The following is a 21,335-nucleotide window of genomic DNA, read 5'->3' as shown; positions in this document are numbered from 1 at the left end:
AATTAAACCTTGGTCCTGAGATCAAATCATTCAAGTGATTTACAGAAATAATAATAAAATATGTTCATTAAATAAATATTATTCTATTGGATAAAAATCTTTTCAGTTTTTCCTAATTTGGATACATTTGAGAGTTTTTTCCTCTACAGAGAAATCATACCTTGGTTATTTCAAGTCAATCTTGTTCAAAACATATTCAATAAATAAGTTTCTATGATTAGGAGAACATTAAAGTGGTATCTTTGCTTGTCTGTGTATTACTATATATCAAATTGGATATCAAATAATATTCTGTAATGCTCAAAAATTCTTAAGCTGTGAACAATACCCTGGAAGAGATTTCTTGATCATAGTGTGATAATAAATATTTTAAAATGGTATTAATCTAAGGAAGACAGAATTTGAAATCTTGGTATTTAGGTTTAGTAAGCATTTTTGTCTAGATTAGAACAAGAATTTACAATATAGAACAAGTAATAAGGTATTTGTCAATAGTCTGAAGCTGATTCACAGTGCATTTGGTTACCTTGGTTTCACTAATTGCAGTCATTTGCTCTGGGCTTGGTAAGGTGATAAGTAATAAGTGATTTCTAGTGATATGGACTCCCACAATACCAATGAGAAATAGCTTTATAAGTCATTTCCCTGAAACCCAAGAAAGCATGCTTTTAGCTTTCCAATGAATCTGTTTCATTCCTGTTACTTACTGGTTTGTTAATGTACGTGTCATATTTCTATTGAATTTCACTCTATTTCTATAATCTAAATATCATCATTAGTATTTCTTCCACATAAAATCTTTACATCTTGATTTTTTTCTTGTGAACTTTATGAGAGTTTCTTTTTAAAAATCTATTCTTCCGTTCAACATTTCAAAATTGTTTAAACAGTTAGTTTAGAGCCAGTATTTTCCCCCAGATGTCCTGAGTAGTTTAGAAACATCAATCTCTCATGCATCTTTGCCGAAAGAATCTTATCTGGTCCATTTGAGGATCATTTATCTTTTTAAAACTATGGAGAAAATGATAAAGAGAGATTGTTGGTTCCTCTCAGTTTAAGACAAAAGAAATTTGTTAAAACCTTCACCTTCACCCATCACTCATGGTGACACTCACAGTCTTTCACCACCGAGCAGCTGTTGACAGTGAAGACTACATCTCTAGTTTCTTTCAATGTTGTTTACAGGTATGGATCTGTTCTCCAACTGCACTGAGGAATGTAAAGCACTGGGCCACTCAGATAGGTGCTGGATGCCTTCTTTCGTCCCTTCCGATGGACGCCAGGCTGCTGATTATCGCAGCAATTTGCATGTTCCTGGCATGGACTCTGTTCCAGACACTGAGGTGTTTGAAACTCCAGAAGCCCAGCCTGGGGCAGAGTGGTCTTTCTCCACCTTTGGCAAAGAGAAGGCCCTGCATAGCACCCTGGAGAGGAAGGAGCTGGACGGACTGCTGACTAATACACGAGCGCCTTACAAACCACCATATTTGAGTAAGTATTGCAATAAAGGCTATGTAAAAGTGTTTCCTTTCAGGAAATAATAATCAACATATCCTTCTTCTTGGTATAAGTAGAGATCAGGTTGATTTTAGAAACAAGGATAAAGGTGACTTTGGGATGCAGGTTGCACTTTAATATGAAAAAATGAATGTATTTGACAATAAGACAGGCTCCTATATCAGGACATAGTCATAGAAATAAAGCGCAACTTTGCTTTTATTTAGGGTATTTTCAGTGTTCCTTATATTTCCATAGGATGTGGCACTCTTGCTTACTTGATTTCTGTTTGTTTTGAAGGGTTATATTTATGTGAAAGAATTTATCTCTAGACACTTGAGTCCCTGAAAGCTCTCATTTTTCTTACTAATGGCTGATTATATTTTTGCCTAATCATTCATTCACCATAATGATACTAAACACATTATGTGAAATCCAGCATGCAGTGTACATACCTTTTATTTTATCTTTCACCATGATTTAGTAACATGTTGTATGGATTGGGGTCTCTGATCAGAAGCAGAGGAGCTTTGTGATAGAAGCCTATGAACACAGTGAAATTCTTCTCATTTAAAAGGAGTTCTTCTTGACACTAAAGCAATAATAGTTGTGCTCAGATGTTTCGGTATTGAGACCATATTGTTTAAATGCGTTATGTTTTTCTGCCATTATAAACAATAATAATGGTCTCAAATTCTATAACAATACTCTGGTTTCTCTTCATTTTGGAGAAATCTTTCCCCTTTTCAAATTATGTAACAGATTTCCTTTGAGAATGTTGGTAATGAAATTATTTCATTTATCGTCTGCTAATTAGGAATCTTTTCCTTTTAGTTAATATATAAATAATATTTACAATTCAGTGTCTAAGTCATACCACGAAAATAATAATTGATGAAGGTAAAACAGCACAGTGCAATCAAAAGATGACTTATCTTATATTGGAAATCTTTTCTAAATAATGTTTTCTTTCATCAAATGGTGCAAAAAATATTGTGGCATAAGAAAGAAACAAGAGATGGGACAGTTTATAGATGTAGCCTTGCTTTTATGACTGATGAAATGGAAAGGAAAAACCATAGGCATAAAAAAATAGGACATATATTTTAGCCATTGTGCATATATAATGTGAAAGGCATAGCTTGCATTCACGGAGGCACTGACTCCCAGTTTGGACATTGAGAATGGGAATAGGTGAGTGATACCTGACTAAATCAGGGAGGCTTTCATGGACACACACATTATGAAGGCAACAGTATTTATATGTTTTTTTATGAAACATTGTGTTTAGCCTTTTGAGTTCTTTAGAAATACTATTGCCCCAGCATGATGTAGAACTTTAATATTTCAGAAACAGATAATGGTGATTTTTTGATAACTCACTGATATTTGTTTAGCTTTTTTTTTTTTTAAAGTTATAGTATAAAAAGAGAGCACAGTTATGTGACATTTTGAGGTACATAATAGGTAGTTTGGGTGCTATAGTCCTAAAGTTAAACTCACATTTTCCCATGAATGACCTAACTAAAATTGCCTAAAATCAAATTTTAATCATTAAAGACTAGAATGGCCTCCATGCCCCTCAAATGAAATCCAGATTTAAGATTTAATTTGTAATTGAAAATAAAATTTTTCCAAGTTCTCAAAATTATTTCACTTTAAATAAGAACATATATTGTGAAAATATATTATCAATAATTCCAAAGCAAGTAAGTGCCTAACATATGTTTCAAAAGAGTTGAAATTTTTAAGTAAATATAATTACTTATTTTCTGCATATATATCAGATACTCTACTTCAAGTGCAACAGAAAATGAATTTGTCTTCTTTTACTTTTAGTGGGTACTGAGCTTAGTAAATTACACTGACATATATAACTGGAATTTACATCTACAAATGTATTTTTTCCACTGACTAAATTTTTAATAGTTAAATATTACAATAACAATATTTATTAATAAGATAGCAATGATGAAAACATTTCAGTGTATGTATCCCTACTTCTTAAAAATGTAGTATTTTCATTTGGGGACTTGATTTCAGGAATTATAAAATTAGTCAGCACATGTGTGTTGCTAAAAATCAAAGAAGGAATCTGATTTTTAGCAGATAAATTCAGATTTGTCTATTTTCCAGGTATATGTATGGAAATAAATTTGCTTTTTATAACTGCCTTATTTTCTCTATCTGTGTGAACCAGCTCAAACTGCTCAAAATTTAGGTTTTTGGTTGAAGTCTGACCTGGATGGAAAATTAGCAGAAAAATGGTCTTTGTACTTGTACTGTCCTTAGTTCTGCTTACAATTTCAACCATATCTAAATTTTTAAACAAATTTTACTATTTAATGTTATTTTGGACTCATCCAATTATCCTTAAAATTATATCTTCACTCTGACTTAATAGGAGTAGTCAATTTTATTGTTAATCTAATAGTACAGACTATTAACCAAAAATTTTCCCACCATTTTGTGCCCCCTGCCACATACGGTGGTAATTTTTAACATTTGTGTCATTTATTATAAGGAATGGAAATATTCTTATCTTCTAGATTAAAAAACACATCCCTTATGTAATTGAAGGAGCTAAAATTTGACACTAATTACTTGCTTTTAATCAGAATGTTTAAATAATTATTAAAGTTGCTGTTTTTGTTTTGCTAAACATGCATTTAGTTTTATAATGAACATATGATATACATTTTGATGTTCAAAAAAGTAGCTGTGTATTTAGTTAGTTTTGTAAAGCTTTGAAAAAGCCTAATGAGACTTCCACTGTCATTCATACATTGATGACAAGGAAGTGGAAATACTGTTAAAAATACAAATGAGATCATTGTCTGTACCAATAACTCTTCATTTCTCTACCACTGTCAAAGTTAAAAACTACCAGAAACCAAAGTTTACATAAAACAGCATATGTGCATATTAAAATGAATTTAATGTCTCAAAAATGTCTACAGTCACATTTTCTTTTGGTGATATAGAAGCAAAGATCTATGAAGAGTATATGTGATGCCTCTAATTATGAAACCTTTTGCAAAATTAGCAGTAATTTTGAGCACATCTGTCAGTACTTCCTGAGTTAGTCATGAGCACTTTATGAGCTTGCTTTCTCTTATCTTGGGTACAGTATTTTAATTTTAAAACAGAAGGATGCACGGACAGGTTCAGAAAATAAATTTAAATGTATAAAATATGGCCATATATTAAAAACATTGTACTTAAATTTAGCTAAAAAAGTCCATCTTAGCTTTCTTTTCCTTTAACTTTTATTAGAATAAAAAGATAAACTATTATAACTTTTAATTAAAATTTATGTTTGTTTGCACCACTTTTAACCATACTTATAAATTAAACAAAATATTCTCTGGATCTTTAAAATAACACTGTGTTTTTGTCATAAATATTCCAAGGATTTGTTTGGACTTATAGACATCATTTAAAATAATTTCACCTTTCAAATGACACTTTATATTACTTGAAAAAATCTGAATGGTCTCATAAAATAAGAAACATAAAAATAATGTAGCTTGAGTGATGTAATTGGTAAAAGCTATTTATAAAATTTAGAAAAACACCAATAATTGAACCAATGCTCATTTTTGCAATAATTTTGATATATGATTTTCCCTTTACATTTTCAGCTTCATCTCAATATTTTTGTCAATGAATGAACATTTGCAGTTCCACAGCCTAAGCAATATAATTATAAAGACATAAGGGCTTCTTACTTGGAGTTGTGTTGATTTCTTGACAGTAAACATAATCAGCCCTGAAGATAGTAATGAGGTAACTAACATAAATACACTTGTGAAACTTTTTCACTTGTATAAAATGTTACACAGTAATAACTCATACTGAGTAAAGTGAAAAACTAATGTGACATAATGATTTCTAAAATTTCCAAATACATGATTTTGTAGATTCACAGGACTACAGGGAATCATTTACTGAATAGTGTCCCAGTCCATTCTGCCTTCATATTATCTAACATTGAGACTAATCTCTGTACACCAAAATATCACTTAGGCTGTCTACCTTTATTTTTCTCAGCTTGTGAGTGCTTTTGAAATTTCAGATCTCACCCATATCAGAACAAAATGCATGTCATATTTTTGAAGAATTGCATTAAAATATTTACAATTTACCCATATCACTTCTTCAGTAAACTTCACTATGGGGATAATATTTGAAGCATTGATCTATATTCTATCTATAAACGCTTTAGGTCCTTCATTGGTTGGAATTGTACAATGTGCTTGTTTGGTGACATTTCTTCCCATCTCTTCATTATGTCATTTTGCCTTTTGAAAGTTTTCATAAACTTGCTGAGCTCAATAATATGGTAAGAGCATATATAGAATTCACAATGATATGACTTCTTTTATTGATACCCATTGCTTTCGTGTTTATTGTTATTTTTATTACTTTTTTCTATTGGGGATTGAACCAGGGGTTTGTGCATGCTGTGTAAGTGTTCTCCTCCAGTGCTCTATCCCCAGCTCTATTTTCTTTTAAAATTTTAATTTGAGACAAGGTCTCACTAAATTGCCCAGCCTGTATTTAAATTTGCAATCTTCTTGCCTCAGCCTCTACAGCAGTGGAATTGTACATAGGATGCTTCCTGGCTACATTAATGTCATATTTATGTACAATTATGTAGTATTACTCCTGAGATATATGTGTTCCTCTAATGTTATACATGTAGTTAATGTCTAAAAATAAGTATTTTTTCCTTAAGGTCTCTTTAAAAATATTTCTGATTGTAAGCACAGACGTCATTAAATGAATGGACAGTTTTAAGGATCTTATTTTTTTTTCTTCTCTAGTAGCTATGCTAATTTATGTTCACTTTTACTCCGAGTTGTTTTACTTATTCATATTCTCTTATTTCTCAGGGCTTTTTATTTGTATCGTTTGCTCATTCTTTGTATACATCTAGATTTGTGAACCTCATCTCCTCGCTGTTTCAGTTTCTCTCCCTGTGACAAATCTCCGGTCTTAAAATCATACTGATCATTTTATTTTTCCATTAACTTTCTTTATTGAGGGCATATGAATAAGTCTCTCATCATCAAAATAGTTTATTTATTTCAAACTTGTGAGAAGGAAACAAATGATAATTCGGGACCAGGAAAAAAAAGCCCAACCTTAATCATATTCCTTATATATCTACAATTAGAATGTAGTGTTCGCTGAACTGTGTCATACCCTGCTTCTATTCCGTCTTCTGTCATCTGGCAAAGCAGTTGCATGGAGCCTCCCTATAACTTTAGATAAAGGACATGTTATATTGTTTTCTTTTTTATTAAGTCGTTGGGTAAAGATCCACCTCACCTAGTATTATTTAAGGTGAATGCTCTAAGAATCCTGCTAAGATGCAGCCATGGCTCAGACCAATTGCTTTATCCATCCGCGCATTTGTTTAACTTATTTAGACATCAGCTACGAGTTATCTCACGTTATTTATACTTCGTGCTTTGGGATGATTCACAACTAGTTCATACCCAAGAAATGCATGTTTCTTTTGTTGAGGAATAGTTTCATAGATTCTTTTATGAACGTTTGACTTTCTAATTCTCTGCCGTATTTAAAGTGCTACTTTAATAGGACATCAAATTGAATTGAGCTTATTATAATAGTTTGAGCTGTGGTTTACCCAAACCTTCATTTTCAAAAAAGTGAAACTTACCTGAAGATTTCTAAGGATTATGTTTTGCATGTACTTTCTCCCCAGTTATTAACTTTGCCAAAATCATTTCTGCTGGCCTATATGTTATTTCTCGATACAGTTATTCTCTAAGAATACTTAGGCTCATTACCCAGGTATGCATACCATAAATGCTAAACAACTATGTGATAGACAATGAATGACTGGGAACTTTAAAAGGCCTTAGATTTTCTTTAATGCTGTCATCTTTTCTTCATTTACGCTCACAAAACAATACACACAGACAAACACAGTTTTTGATGTCTTCAAGCAAATTTTGTTTACTTTCAAAACTTTTCTTACCTTTTAAATTAGTTGTTTTTGTATGGAACCAATCCTTACAGGGTTTCATAAAATGAAGTAGAACTTGAAGTAATTCAAGATATTCAAATGCACCTAACCTAGGTGTTTAATATATGAGGTAGCTTTTTTGATATCTTGAAATTTTAAACGTATTTTGATTTATTCTAAGAAATTATTTTATATCCTGTGCAGAAATGATATTGCTTGTATTTCTTACTTCTCTTAGAATTTTAACTACTAATCTTTTTAACCTAGTCTATGGAAACATCATTCGTTTCCATAGTTAGTGGATAAATGCCTTCATGTCTTAGCTCTCATCTTTCATATTTTTATGAGGCTAGTAGGTGTGTAAGTTCTTACAGGGTTAGTCTGTTTTTCTACTTTCATTGTTATTTAGGTGTTGTTTGTTTACATGCCTCTTAATCATATGCTTGAGTTGACAAATTTATGATTAAGCAGAATATTGTCACTTAAGGATATAAAGGGAAAACAATAGAAAAATTATCTATATTTTTATTTATTACTTGACAGCTCCTTACTATAAGTCTTTATCTTTTATTCACAGCAGTTTATTACATGTGTAGTTTCATTTTATGGAGAAGACATTGACCATATTAATATTTTACATACCTCATTTTATATTACAGATCATTTTCGTCCTCTTTCTTATTTTGTACACTGGAAGTAAACCCATGTAAGCATTTGTCCATCACATGAGCCTAACAAAGAAGATTATCAGTTAAAATACAAATAGGGTTATTCAATGAAAAGGAATATCTACTTTCCTGCTTCATCATACTGAAGATTTATGAGTCAAAATTTAAACACATCAAGTTACAAAGATACTGTAAAAAGTATGGAATATACAAATTGAACTGCATATAAAGATCATTAAACATTATTCAATACTCAATCTGCTAGACTTTTTTTGGGTGAGTCTGTGTCTTCTGAAATCTGTTTTGGAGGAATTGGTGTCAGTTAGGTATTGTAGTTTGGAAACTGTTTTGGACTCTGACATTCATCATTTAAGATTAAATAATATTACTGAGAGAAGGCTAAGGCCACCATAATGTGTGTCATTTTAAAGTTATCTAGAGAATAAAAATATCTGAAATTTTGTACTGAGGCCCAATAATACTTTGTAATAATTAGGAATTTGACTTACATCAGTTTAGGTGGGAAGAATATAGAAAGTTCAACATCGCTAAATCTCAGAAGGTAATTACCACCACAGAACACTCATAGAATGGAATTTTAAACTATACATTTTAAAGGTAAAGTTGAGTTTTTTATATGATGTTATAATGATCACACAATATCATATGCATATATTATGTATGTTGAAAAGCCTGAAATTTACACATATGCTCTGTTTTAGAGATACATTTCTTATATATATATCAGTTGAAGAGGTAATATTTGACTTTGTTCTGAGAAAATTTCTTTCTATATACACAGTGGTCTACTAATCTAAGTTGGTAATGATAGCTTTAAGTCACTGAGTTCAGCATCTGATTATAAATATATTTTCTTCATTCTAGTTTCATGATTGAGTTCTGTGGGTACACTCACACATATCTCCTACAGAAACATTATTTTTTAGTCTATTAAATTTGATTTTTAAGTATATCCATTGATTACCAGAGAAAGAACAAATTCTGATTTTGCTTGACACATGAATAAATTTACTTGTGTCATGATTACTTTGTCCCCAGAAGTTATTATGATGACTGCTTGATGTATCTTGAGAAAGTTATGCGACGCAATCCATGTTAGGCCATTGCTTTATTTTCAAACTCTGGTTGTACTTTTTGAGGACAGATTCGAAATGTTTAAATACAGCGAATTAACTAGGATGCTGTGGAGGAAGTAAGTTTGTGGTTCTAATGCTTATCTTTTATAAGGAACACATTATTTTTAAGTGCTGTTAACGTTGTAGTCAGGCTTCTTTCCTCTTTTAAAGTGGGACTTTCCAGAATTGTACACGAGATTGTAGTATCACCTGTGTTGAGGATTTAATTATCATTTAGGTGACAAGAGAAAATTAGTTTATTGTCAAGTATTTTAATAGTCATATATGCCAATAATTATATTTGGCTTGAAGAGTAAGGTCTACTTTATTCCATAACAGTACACCTATGAGAGCTTTTGTCATAATTATCTAATAAATGTCTTTTAAAAATACTTAAGCATAAAAATACATTAGTAAAATCAATTGCAAATGTATATTTTCTGGATTAAATTTTAAAGCACTCGATAAGAAAGTAAGAAGAATGGTGAGATCTATTTCCTTTTATATCAAACTAAACCTGTCATTCGGATTGTATTTTACAATATGACTCATGATAAGCCTCAGTGATTATATAAATTTAATCAAAGTGCTAGGTACTAAAAATAGGTCCATAAATATGAGAGTTCTTGTAGTATTTTGTAGTGGCTTTATATTATATCCTTAAAACTGTATATGAAAATTGGAGATTAATCTGAAAAATTCATATAAAGTTATAATAATGTCATTTCATTTTTAGAATTATGCATCACATGAGTATATTGAAATGCATGATATCTAGTTATGTTTTGGTAACTATATCTTGATTCTTAATTTAAATCAATCTTTGTAATAAGGGGCATAATTGCTTCTCAGTCGTTTGGCTAATATCAAGTGTAATAAAGGATGTTACACAGAATCTATAGGATTCTAAATTATATTTTAAAACTTTTGTGTGATGAATACTTTAAGAAAATACAAATATAGAAACCAGTGTACTAAACTTTCCTTATTTTCCATCAATCTTGGCTAAATTTGTTTTATCTAAACACGATGTTTTCAGCCAAATCCTGGATTGGCACTGTTTAATCCATTAATATTCTAACAGGTTTATTAAAGATAAAGTTTATTTTTAACAAAACAACAAGAATAGCATTTGTTATTTAAAATGAATTTCTTTACTATAGTGATGTTTTAATTATTACTCAAAATCCATGCTTTTCTCATGTGTTATTTACATTTTAATTGCTTTATTGAAATAACTTCCCAATACCAAGCAATTTTTTAAACCTTTTTATCAAGAAATCATGTGTAAATAGAAATCTACAAAATCTTTAATGTGGTATTTAAGAAACACTGTCAACATGAGAACCCGTATGTAATTAGAGACCAAAACATTTCTAGTCACTGTTTCCAGTAGCCAAAATATTAAAGTACTTCAAGAAATCAATCATCCTGCCTACATCCACTTACTGCTACTCCAAGCATCATACTATTCTGGTTTCTAACCAGAATAGTTATTCTGTCTTCATGTTTAACTTTATATTATTAGAATAAGTACAATAATGGATTATGTTTGAGGTTCACTAAAATTCAATACCAAGGTATCTTTACAATGGTTTCGGGGAAACCATCATAAAAAACTACTCAGTATATATAGATGTGTAACTAAAAAAGACAACATAGCTATTATGCGTTCTCTCTGGATATGATTTTTCTTACTATCTTTGGAGCTATGTTCAGTTTTAAGTTTATCAAAAATGCTTGCTACTTCTCTCTATAGCTTTCTTATTGACAGAAACAGTATTTTTTTTACTAGTATTTTTTTATTTTAAAAATAAAAGGAGGGAAACATTAACAGACAGACAACCTCTTACAAAATAGCAAAAGAACAGTACAGACAATACAGAGTTACAATCAAAGTGGTAGGAAATTAACAACGCTTGTTGTATTACATATTGATATCTTCAAAGTGGTTTCTCATGAAAACAGGTAGTAGGCACATATTTAAATAAGTTCATCTGAGTACTTATTAGACAAATAACTTTTTATTATTAAAGAATAGAAAAATTAAGATGCCTGTATTTCACATTTGTTGGAAGCCAGATTGCGAGCCTTGTGACAAACTGTGACCTTGATACTTAAAAAAGAGTCTTTTATAGACCAAAGAGATTAACATTTTGGGAAATAGCATATTTGAAGAGAGTTTAAAAGGATTGAGAAACTGAATTGAGAAACAAAGGGGGGAGATGACATAATAAATGTTAAGTATTTAAATAAATGCTACACAGCTTCACAGATAAGATAGTAATCAGTTAATCTTACTTAAAGCAGCACAGAGAAGAGAATTATAAAAGAGTGAACTCACATAACTTCAGGAACTGTCCTGGCCCTGACACTGTCATTTGCTCCAGGGGGATAAGGAAACACTTTGCCTAGAAAGCCTTGGAGATTCCAAATGTGTACATACGCCACTGCAGGTTGGTGGAGTAGCACTTTGGTGCCCTTTAACGTTGCAGTTCCCACAAATATTTCTTTCAAGCTGGGTCTGCGCCAGCAGCGAAGAGACTTCATTGACTAGAGCATAAAGGTGGCAAATGAGAAAGCCTTGCTTTTCTCTAATTTTTTCTCTTTTCTGCATCTCTTTGTCTGACTTCTTACACTTTTTTCTTTAGAAATTTAAAGAGGAAACCATTTTGGTTTTTTAAAGATTGTTTTTTCCACTTCGTTCATGGACTTGAAATGGAGAATAAAATGTCCAGGGATACACTGTATGGAGTACAATACTACATGTGCAGGTGGTGATTACATTATATACCTGTGCAAGGAACAGCAGAAACTATGTACTTTACACACGCATGAGAAGAGAATTTCAGACAGCTATTAAATAAAATTATAGTTTATAAAATGAAAACAGGTGTCCAGAAATCTAAAATATCTTACTTCATCAAATATTGAGTCTTCTGTAACTTCTTTTATGATGAGATTTTACACTTTTTTGTATTATATTACTGTCTGCTGAATTTTAAGAAAAACCTATGGTGACAGTGTGAAATGGCAAACGATTATATAAAAGTGAAATACTCAAGGTCAAATTGCCTGCTATCATTAAACTCAATAGTAATATATGATTTACTTATCATTTTGAAAAATATAGTAAGCAGTCCATATATACGTATACCGTCATTATATTTTGGGTCTATATTTTTGGGAGTTGGATAAAATATGGTTTTATTTTGGTAATGTGGAAGTTTGAATTAATCGTGTACTTAAAAACTAATTGAAAGGGAAAACAGCCAAATGAGTAATTGTGTTAGTTGGACTTTAATATGAAATTTAATAATAACAAGAATAGCTACCTACACAGTCTCCATTTTATAAGTAGATGAAATAAGATGTAATAAGTTCACTAATTTTATGAATTTGTACAAGGTAACAGTTCTCATCAGTTAAGGCCTATCAAACTCAAGCAATGGTAAATAACTTTGAAAACTGGTATGTGAATATTTTATAAATTAAACATGAATATATAATTATATGCTTAATTTTGTGCATTCAAAAGGTAGGTATTGTATGGTAGTAGACGATAGACAAAGTAGACTCTAGACTATAGACAAAGGTATTGTACGGTAGTAGACTATACAGAAATGCTTTATGTTGAAAAATTAAATTTTAAGTCCTTAGAGTTTGAATTAAGCAAAGGTTTGAGAATCTATCCTTTTGGAATCCTATGAAGAACACTATTTGTCTAGCTGTAACAATCACCTCTTTACTCATTGAAATTACTACGAAAAGTTGTTACCATTCTTATTCTATTGAATCAGGCTCAACTTAGAATTATTTTTAGAAAGTAACTGAGATAGAATAATTGAATTTTCCTCTCTCCCAGTTAAAATTGGGCTTGACAACTATTACCATAAACTTTGATAATTTAAATTGCTCATTTTGCATCACTTCTTTATGTAAAATGTGCCAAAATATCTAAAACAGGCAAAGATTACCTCTCCTTAATGAAAACATTTATGTAAAATGTGCCAAAATATCTAAAACAGAGAAAGATTACCTCTCCTTAGTGAAAGCAAATTAGGGCATACAAAGGGTATATCACATTGCTTTGAAGTCAGTTTTAGATCTATATCCATTTTCTTATGATTTAAAATTCTTCACAACTCACATCTATTGAATTTTAAAGGGTCTTATTTTTATTTTTATGAAAAGAGGAAAAAAATTTGATAACAAGATGATAGAAGAATAACAATAGTTAATACTTTGCATATTACTGTCTTTAAAGTAGTTACTTAGAGTTCAAGATATGAGCATAAACAATTCTCCAATTGATATTAGCATAAACTCTCCTTTTCTGTGGACTGAGACACTAATAGTATAACTAACTTGCATTTTTTTTCTTTCCTTTCCTTTCCTTCCTATCCCCTTGTCCCAATCCTAGATTCTTTTTCCTTTTTAACAATTTCTTCCCATTTCACAATGTCTATTTTACAATGTAGACCTTATCTACGCTTTCAGTTTCTCACACCAGGCAGTCAGTAGGATGTTTATACATATGAGTCTGATTTGTTTCACTAATGAGTATTGTCTCAAATTGCCTCCATTTACCTATAAAAGTCTCAAGTTCATAATTCTTTACGGGTAAGTAGTACTCCATTGTATAAAAATACTACATCTTTTTAAGTCATTCCTCAGTTGATTCGCATTTGGGTTGTTTCCAAAATTTAGCTATTACAAATTGTCCTGTTATAAACGTGGGTGCACATATATTGCTGTGGTATGACTTTTTTAATTATCCTGGGTAGATACCCAGAAGAAGAATAGCTCAGTTGAATGAGACCTGTAATTCTAGTTTTTGGAGGAATCTCCACACTGATTTCCACAGTGGCTGCATGAGTCTGCACTCTCACCAGCAGTGGAGAAGTGTTCCTTTTTCTCCACAGCCCTGCCAGCATTTGTTGTTAATTTCTGATGATAACCATTATTTCTGGAGTGAAATCGAATGTTAGTGTTGTTTTAACTTGCATCTCTTGAATAGATCCTATTATTTTTTCTACTATTATTTAGTATAAAGAAGCTCCAAGTTAGCTAAAAATTGTAACTAATATTTTAGGCAGGTGTGCTGAAAACACTAAAGAAAGAATGTGTCTTATATTCAAAAGATCTTAGCATTGAGCACTGCTGTATTCTAGGTTCTGTCATGTTCAGTTTTATTAGACCCAGAACTACATCTTATAAATATTCTGAAGCTCTGCTACACAGGAAAGTGATTATGGCTCATGAACTCACCAGACTCCTGTGTAAATAAGAAGATCAATAACTTAATTTAAAGTACAAATATAATAACTAAATAAACTGAAATACTCCTAGGAGATCTCCAGGGAAACATTAAAAATACTATGAAAATGCTGGTTGAGAATGTAAAGGGAATTAGGCCCACTTAATTACGAGTGATCACACATACCCTCACGCAGCCTTATTTGATGTAAGTGAGCTGCTCCTACCCGCCAGATAAAAATACTCAGATCCGGTCATGCCAGTGGCAGCTGCTTCAGGTCAGCCTAGAAACATGGAAAAACATTATTGTTACTATATATCACTTCTCTCCCCCAAACCTCATGTAAACTGCTAGGTTTCCTTTGATATAATATTTACAGAAATGAATAAATCACCCGAATGAGTATTACAGTACTAGTAAGTTTTCAACCTCATTTAAAATATACAAGACACACGTTCTTGTCACCTGGTTGGATTATGACATCTTTGGTAAATACTTGAAAAACACTCTAATATTACTTCTTCTGTAACAGATTTTCATAAGCATTACTATATAATTTGTTTTTTTTTTTTGTACTGGGATTCGAATTCAGGACCTTGTGCTTTCCAAGCAGAGTACTGTGCTGCTGAACTGTATACCCGGCCCTCATAAGCATTACCAATTTTATCCATTTTGCATTTATTATTAATTAGGACCCACACACACACACAAACACACACACACACACACACCCTCTACTGAGGATTGAGTCTAGGGCCTTTACTATCCAGCAATCTTTTCCTAGTTTTTAAATTTTGGAAGAAGATCTTATTAAGTCACTGAGTTGCACAATGTGTGCTCAAACTTTGATTCTCCTGCCTTCAGACTCCCAGAATCCTGGGCTTGTAAGTATATGTCAGCACATAAGATTACTTGGTTTTAAAAATTTTTGTCATAAACTTTCTTGCATTTACTTTCCTTGAACTCATGGACTACTGTTGGTTTATACGACTGGGCTCTGTGCATGCCGTCTCAGAGAAGTGACATGTGTAGTGAGCAGTTCTGTGGGGGTTCAAATACTGATCTGGCTACTTGCTACCTCTGTGACCTCTAGAATGTCTTCAGCAGTCCCATAACTCCTTTTGCTAACGGTGACAATGATCCTCAAAAGCTCATTGTGGAGATTAAATTATTTAGCATATTTAAAGCAGTGTGTGTGTGTGTGGCCCGGAGGAAGCACTCGTTAAGTGTTGAAGGCACCCCATATATTCAGCTAAAATTGGAATAATGACATCAGCCCGAGTATGGATAAAATTAAAATTCTGGGTTTAAATGGAACTAATTATGCTCTCTTTTATGCCCAGAGAAAAACCAGGCTGCAAGTGTCCTTTTTACACAGTGTATCACTATTTTGCATCTGCGGTAAATGTATTCTTTCATATGGCACATGTATTATAAGTACAATATTCCTATTTTTTCCTTTTTATCCATTAAGTCAGTGGGACAGATATTACCAAGGCAATATATAATACCCAGCAAAGGTTTGGATCTATCCATTTTATGATAATGTCAGTTACAAAACATGATTGTACTTGCTGAAATTTCATAGTCTCGTTATTTTTCTTAACTTGTATATTTATAGTGAGTGAAGATATTTGATAATGTAGAATGGATTGGAAATGATCTGAAAGAATACTCATTTTTGAAACAACAGATATTTATTTCAGTATAGGAAGTATAATATATTTATTGATTGTGAAAAGTAAGGACACATGTTTCTCAGAATAAAATGTTTAAACAGTGACACACATCAATGTACACATACAATTTGACTCATTCATAGTTTTCCCGTTATGCTTGCTGATTAGTGTGAGTTCTGAGTTGAGGAAGGATATTTTCAATGCAAAGTGATGTAGCATTCTTGTGAAAAAGACACAATACCCTAAAATGCTCAAAGTACTTGAAATAATCTTTTATTATGAAGCTCGTGCTTTTCTGTAATATATATTAATGGCATCTTTGTCTACCATACAATCAGTATTTGAACATATAGCAATTCACGGATTTGCTTACTTCCCTTCATTAAAAACTTATTATCCAGTAAACCTGATTCTGTCAGCTTTATATCAATATTTTTGTATCTTTTTCTTTCAAAATCAGAAAGAACTAACAAATGGTGTCATAACTCATTTAAAAACAATCTTAAGACACTCCAAAAACTTGACTTTCTGCTTAAGGTTTATTCACTGGACTTGCTGTGTAATTCTCATGATTTTATGATTTTCAGAGTTTTCTGTCTTCTCCTATCTACATCAATTTTGTTGTATATCATCATTTTGCTTTAAGCAACAAATTTAAAAACTAAATTCCAGTGCCCACATTCATTTTAAGAATCTTAATATTATGATTTTTAATTTCTCATTAAATTCTTATATGAAAAGAATATTTCTCATTTTTAATAAAATAATAAAACTTTCTGCAAGTAACAATACTATGAAAGAAATTAAATTTTAAAACAAATGTAATTTGTTTTGCCTTTAATTAGCTTGATGGTGAAATTGCTATATTTAACTGCAATTAGGTTTTTCCCCCTCTGCACTAATTTTCTGTGATTCTGTGTTGTATTAAAGTTTCTCATCTTATTCACAGTGGAACAAGATATTTGCTTTATTAGAATAAAGTGTATTTCATGGTCCTTTGTAACTACTTCTTACGGTGGAATCAGGATTTATAGAGTTCATTTTGGTGTCAGGATTAGAGCATTATCTGTATGATTTTAACTGACAGAGACAAAGCACAGTGTAGGTGCAGGAAATTACATCAGCAAAACCACAGAACTGGAGCGCAAATAACAAGTATGTAGAAGTGACTATTCTAGGTTACTAAGTACGAGATCAGTCCAGAAGTATAGTGGAAGTTAGGGGTCGAAAGTTATGTTTTGGATAGATTAAAACATGTTCTGAATAATAATACCCATAGAAATAGTAGCTAATAATAGTTGAGAACATATCATGAGCCTGCCATTACTTTATGAACTTTTCAGATATGATACATCTAAATTTTGTCAAAGGAAGCAGGTATTCTTACTTTCCCCAATTTAGAGATTAAAAACTTAAAAAAAAATGACCCTCCCCCTTTCCCCTGTAATCTCATGATTAATACAAAAGAGGCATTTTTTAAAAAAACATGAGAGTGTCTAATTTAAAATCATTGCTAACAATCAATTTGCTGCTTGATCCCAGGATTATGAAATGGGACATTATTCAGAACTCAGTAAAGATTTGGTTTCAGGGAGTGTCTTTGTTTTACTAATAAGACTATGATTGCAGCTATCAAACACTGTGGCAATGAGACCTCAAAAAGAATGACTATGCTGGGGAATGAAGGTGAATCGATTAGCACATCAGGAAAGAAAGAATTATAAAATAACACAAAGTTAAATAATTATCAAGGATCGTTCTCTGGTCCTGAGAGGGACGATGGAGAGAAGATTGCATCAATAATAACAATAGTAGTGAGGATGAATTACTCATTAGGGCTTCAATTTTGACTAAAAACCTAATACCCAATTAGGGACATACTGGAAATGCATTTCAATGTAATGGGAAAGATGTCAAATTATGTTTTTTGATGAAGCAATTTTAAAAGCAAGTGTACTTTAAAAAAAATTTTGGAAAATGAGTAGTGGATATGAGGGTGCCGATAATTGAAATCACTAGTACATTGATATATGGTAAGAATTATTTTTGCATAGGACACATTTGACCGAATTGTATGATATTTTTAATCACTTAGAATGTTATTTGAAATGCTATAATGCCTCATGTCTTCACAATTCTGTGAGTTACAGACTAGAACTTCATAGGGTAAGATTTACTTGTAAGTTTCTCTGTATGAAAGAATAAACCCAGAAGCAATCTGTTATAAGAAAAAAAAAACGTTCAGTCTCATAAAATGAATTTAATATTAGTCTGTGATCATTATCTGCTTTATATTTTTCTTCATTAAAGTTATGGAAAAAATATGCAGCACTCTTCTGTAGGTTTTTAGCTTTCGTTGCTACTGACATTACCTGAGGCTTGGGAGAGTTGAGTAGAATCACTTTTTGAGCAGCTCATTTTACAATTTTTTCTTTCCCAATTATCCATAGGATGAAGTTGGCCACAAAACCCTTGAACAGTGGTTTTGGCTACAGAATATTGTGTTATATTGTGAAGATTCGGGGTGCTGAGATGCATACTATTTCCAAATCTGAGTTCTCTGCCCCCTTCATGGAAATCAATATCTTTCTACTTTTCCACTTAAATTGTCCTATCAATTAATTCAAATATTTCTGTGAAACACTCAACTCAGTATTATCCTATTTAAAAAAAAAAATTCAGAGGTTTTCTATCATAGCCATGACAATGTCCATATTTATATCTAGTTAAACAATGTAGTTTTAATGGCATTTAATGATCTGCCAGCTTATTGATATGGGATTTCTCTCAAACTCTCGGATGTTTAAACATTCTGTTCTGCTTCTAAAGTGAATGCTTTCATCACCAAACTACTCTTCCCATCTGGATGGCCATTGCTTACTCATCAGTCAAGATTCAACCCACTTTTTTTATTTATTTATTTATTTGGCGGGGGGTTGGTTTTTCTCTGGTACCAGGAACCGAACTCATGACCTTGCGCTTGCCAGGCAGGCACTTTGCCGCTGAGCTAAATCCCCAGCCCCCCCACTTTACTTTTTAATCTTCCCTAACAAAGAGATATGTACATTGTTATTAAAACATCTTATAGATTATTATCCCTACTTTCTGTCTTTAAAATAATCTGTACAGGGCCTGGGAATTTAGCTCAGCGGCAAAGTGCCTGCCTGGCAAGCGCAAGGTCGTGAGTTCGGTTCCCGTACCGGAGAAAAACAAAACAACAACAACAACAACAACAAAATAGTCTGTACAAAGTATCTGCACATTGGACTGAACAGTCTTTTAGGGCAGTAACCCTGTGCGTCCACTGTAGAGTCCCATATCCAGAACTGTGTCTGCAGCAAAGTGCATGCATCTGGAACAGCCATAAATGCTCATGAACTGCTTCCCCTCGTGAATAAGTGAAGCAGTCTGCAAGGAGCAGGGTGTGTTGTTTTCCTGTTGAAGCCAGGTATAGAGGTGCATAATCTCAGACCTCTGGAGCATTGAAGCAGGAGATTTGGAAGTTCAAGCCCAGCCTGAGCAATTTTCCATCTTAAGGGAACCTGTCTCAAAAAGGAAAAGATAATTTTTTTATTTTTTATTTATTTATTATCATTTTTTTTGGTCTTTTTTGAGACAGGGTCTCCCTATGCAGTTCAGACTGCCCGAGTTCACTTTGTAGCCCAGGCTGGTCTTGAACTCACAAAGATCCTCCTGCCTCAGCCTCCTGAGTGCTGGGATTATAGGCGTGTGTGCCACCACGCCCAGCCAAGATAATTTTTTAAAGAGCGGGGAACATGCTCAGTGGTGTGAAAAATCCAGGAGCACTCCCTAACACTGCCACAATCAAAAGCCTTATGATTTTCAGTTCTAAATACTCTTCCCTGGAATTCATCATCTTTCCAACTTACATAATTTCTATGTATTCATTCTGACTTTTTTTTTTATTCTGACTTTAACTGTGGAAATTTTTAAAAATTCTTTTTCCTGATGTATTACTTCCTCTTTCACAAATCCTTAAGCTGCCAGTGTCACCATCCCTCAAATCTTTTAGCTTCCAGTGTTGCCATCACTAACCACCATGTTCAAGAACATAGTTCTTTGAGCTGCAGATAATGGTCTACAATATGCCATGAATAAACATATAAAAATCTTAGTGAACATGTTAACATTAATTTCAAGAAGTAAAATAAATTAACATTATGAATAGGAAGTGTCACTAGTATTGTGCATCTATGGTTGGAGGCCATTTTTCATTTTACTTTTCTTTAGGTTTCTAAGATTTTTCTATAACAGTTTCTAAGTCTATAGTAGTCTTATCATCATTACTGCATTGTCTATTCAAATTATTTCTTAGTTTTTTGTCTTACATCAAAATACTAATGGGTATTCCTGGATGCTGGTTTCAGAAACTGATATTAGAAATTTCATTTTTGTAAGGATGTTATTTTGAGATACACAGATAGGCTTTTGTAATTGTCAGACTATCATAAGTAAACACATATTTCACATGTCAGTACATTATTCACACTGTTTAACCAGAATCCTGTACAGCCTTTAACAGTGTTCATGTAAAAGTTGAACTTCTTATTGTATTTATTGAGATACTTTGTGTAGAGAGTGAAAACATAGCATAACTTTTTTACTTTGCTGTGTGGTTTAATATTTGCAACAATTAAGATCAACCCTATTTGAACACAGTCTTAAGTTATGAAGAATAATATAACCTGTAAGGATCCTTAAATCTTGGAATTAACTAGGATATAACTAAAATGAATTTAATCTTTAATAAACATGATATAATATTATGTCAACAGTTTTGAATTTTTCAATTTTTTTTTTTCATACCAACAATCGAACTCATGACTTTGCTCTTGCCAAGCAGGTACTGTGCCACTGAGCTAAATACCCAGCCCTGAATTTTTCAATCATTTATCACTGTTTAGTTCACCACCATCAGTTTATGCATCTTTTATTATGTGATAAAAGATTTAGCCTATTACAGGAAGAAGAAGGTAGCTTAATAAGCCCAGGATATAACCAAACTGACATATATATCTAGCTTAGATTTTGGAATAGGTATTAAAATTATGTTTATTAGGCAAAAAAGAAAGT

The 21,335-nt window shown here is 32.0% G+C and overlaps 1 protein-coding gene across 5 annotated transcripts in view; it reads left to right on the top strand.

Moving 5' to 3' along the window:
* Pcdh10 (protocadherin 10) overlaps positions 1-21,335 on the top strand; it is a 61,783-nt gene that overhangs the window by 11,890 nt on the left and 28,558 nt on the right. For 2 of the 5 annotated variants that reach the window (XM_005386714.1, XM_005386717.2), the window contains exon 4: positions 1,186-1,491. In XM_005386714.1, coding sequence (XP_005386771.1) covers positions 1,186-1,491 — 306 coding nt within the window. Of the gene's footprint in view, positions 1-1,185; positions 1,492-5,141; positions 5,287-5,725; positions 5,742-8,157; positions 8,424-21,335 lie in introns of those variants that run through there. The other 3 variants (XR_261296.1, XR_261297.2, XM_005386716.1) reach the window with 3 other exon arrangements.

The sequence above is a fragment of the Chinchilla lanigera genome, unplaced genomic scaffold, assembly GCF_000276665.1.
Source record: "Chinchilla lanigera isolate Chin_1 unplaced genomic scaffold, ChiLan1.0 scaffold00027, whole genome shotgun sequence".
In the NCBI taxonomy this organism is placed as follows: Eukaryota; Metazoa; Chordata; class Mammalia; order Rodentia; family Chinchillidae; genus Chinchilla; species Chinchilla lanigera.
The sequence above is the reverse complement of the archived record's forward strand: the minus strand, read 5'-3'. Positions and strand labels throughout refer to the sequence as shown.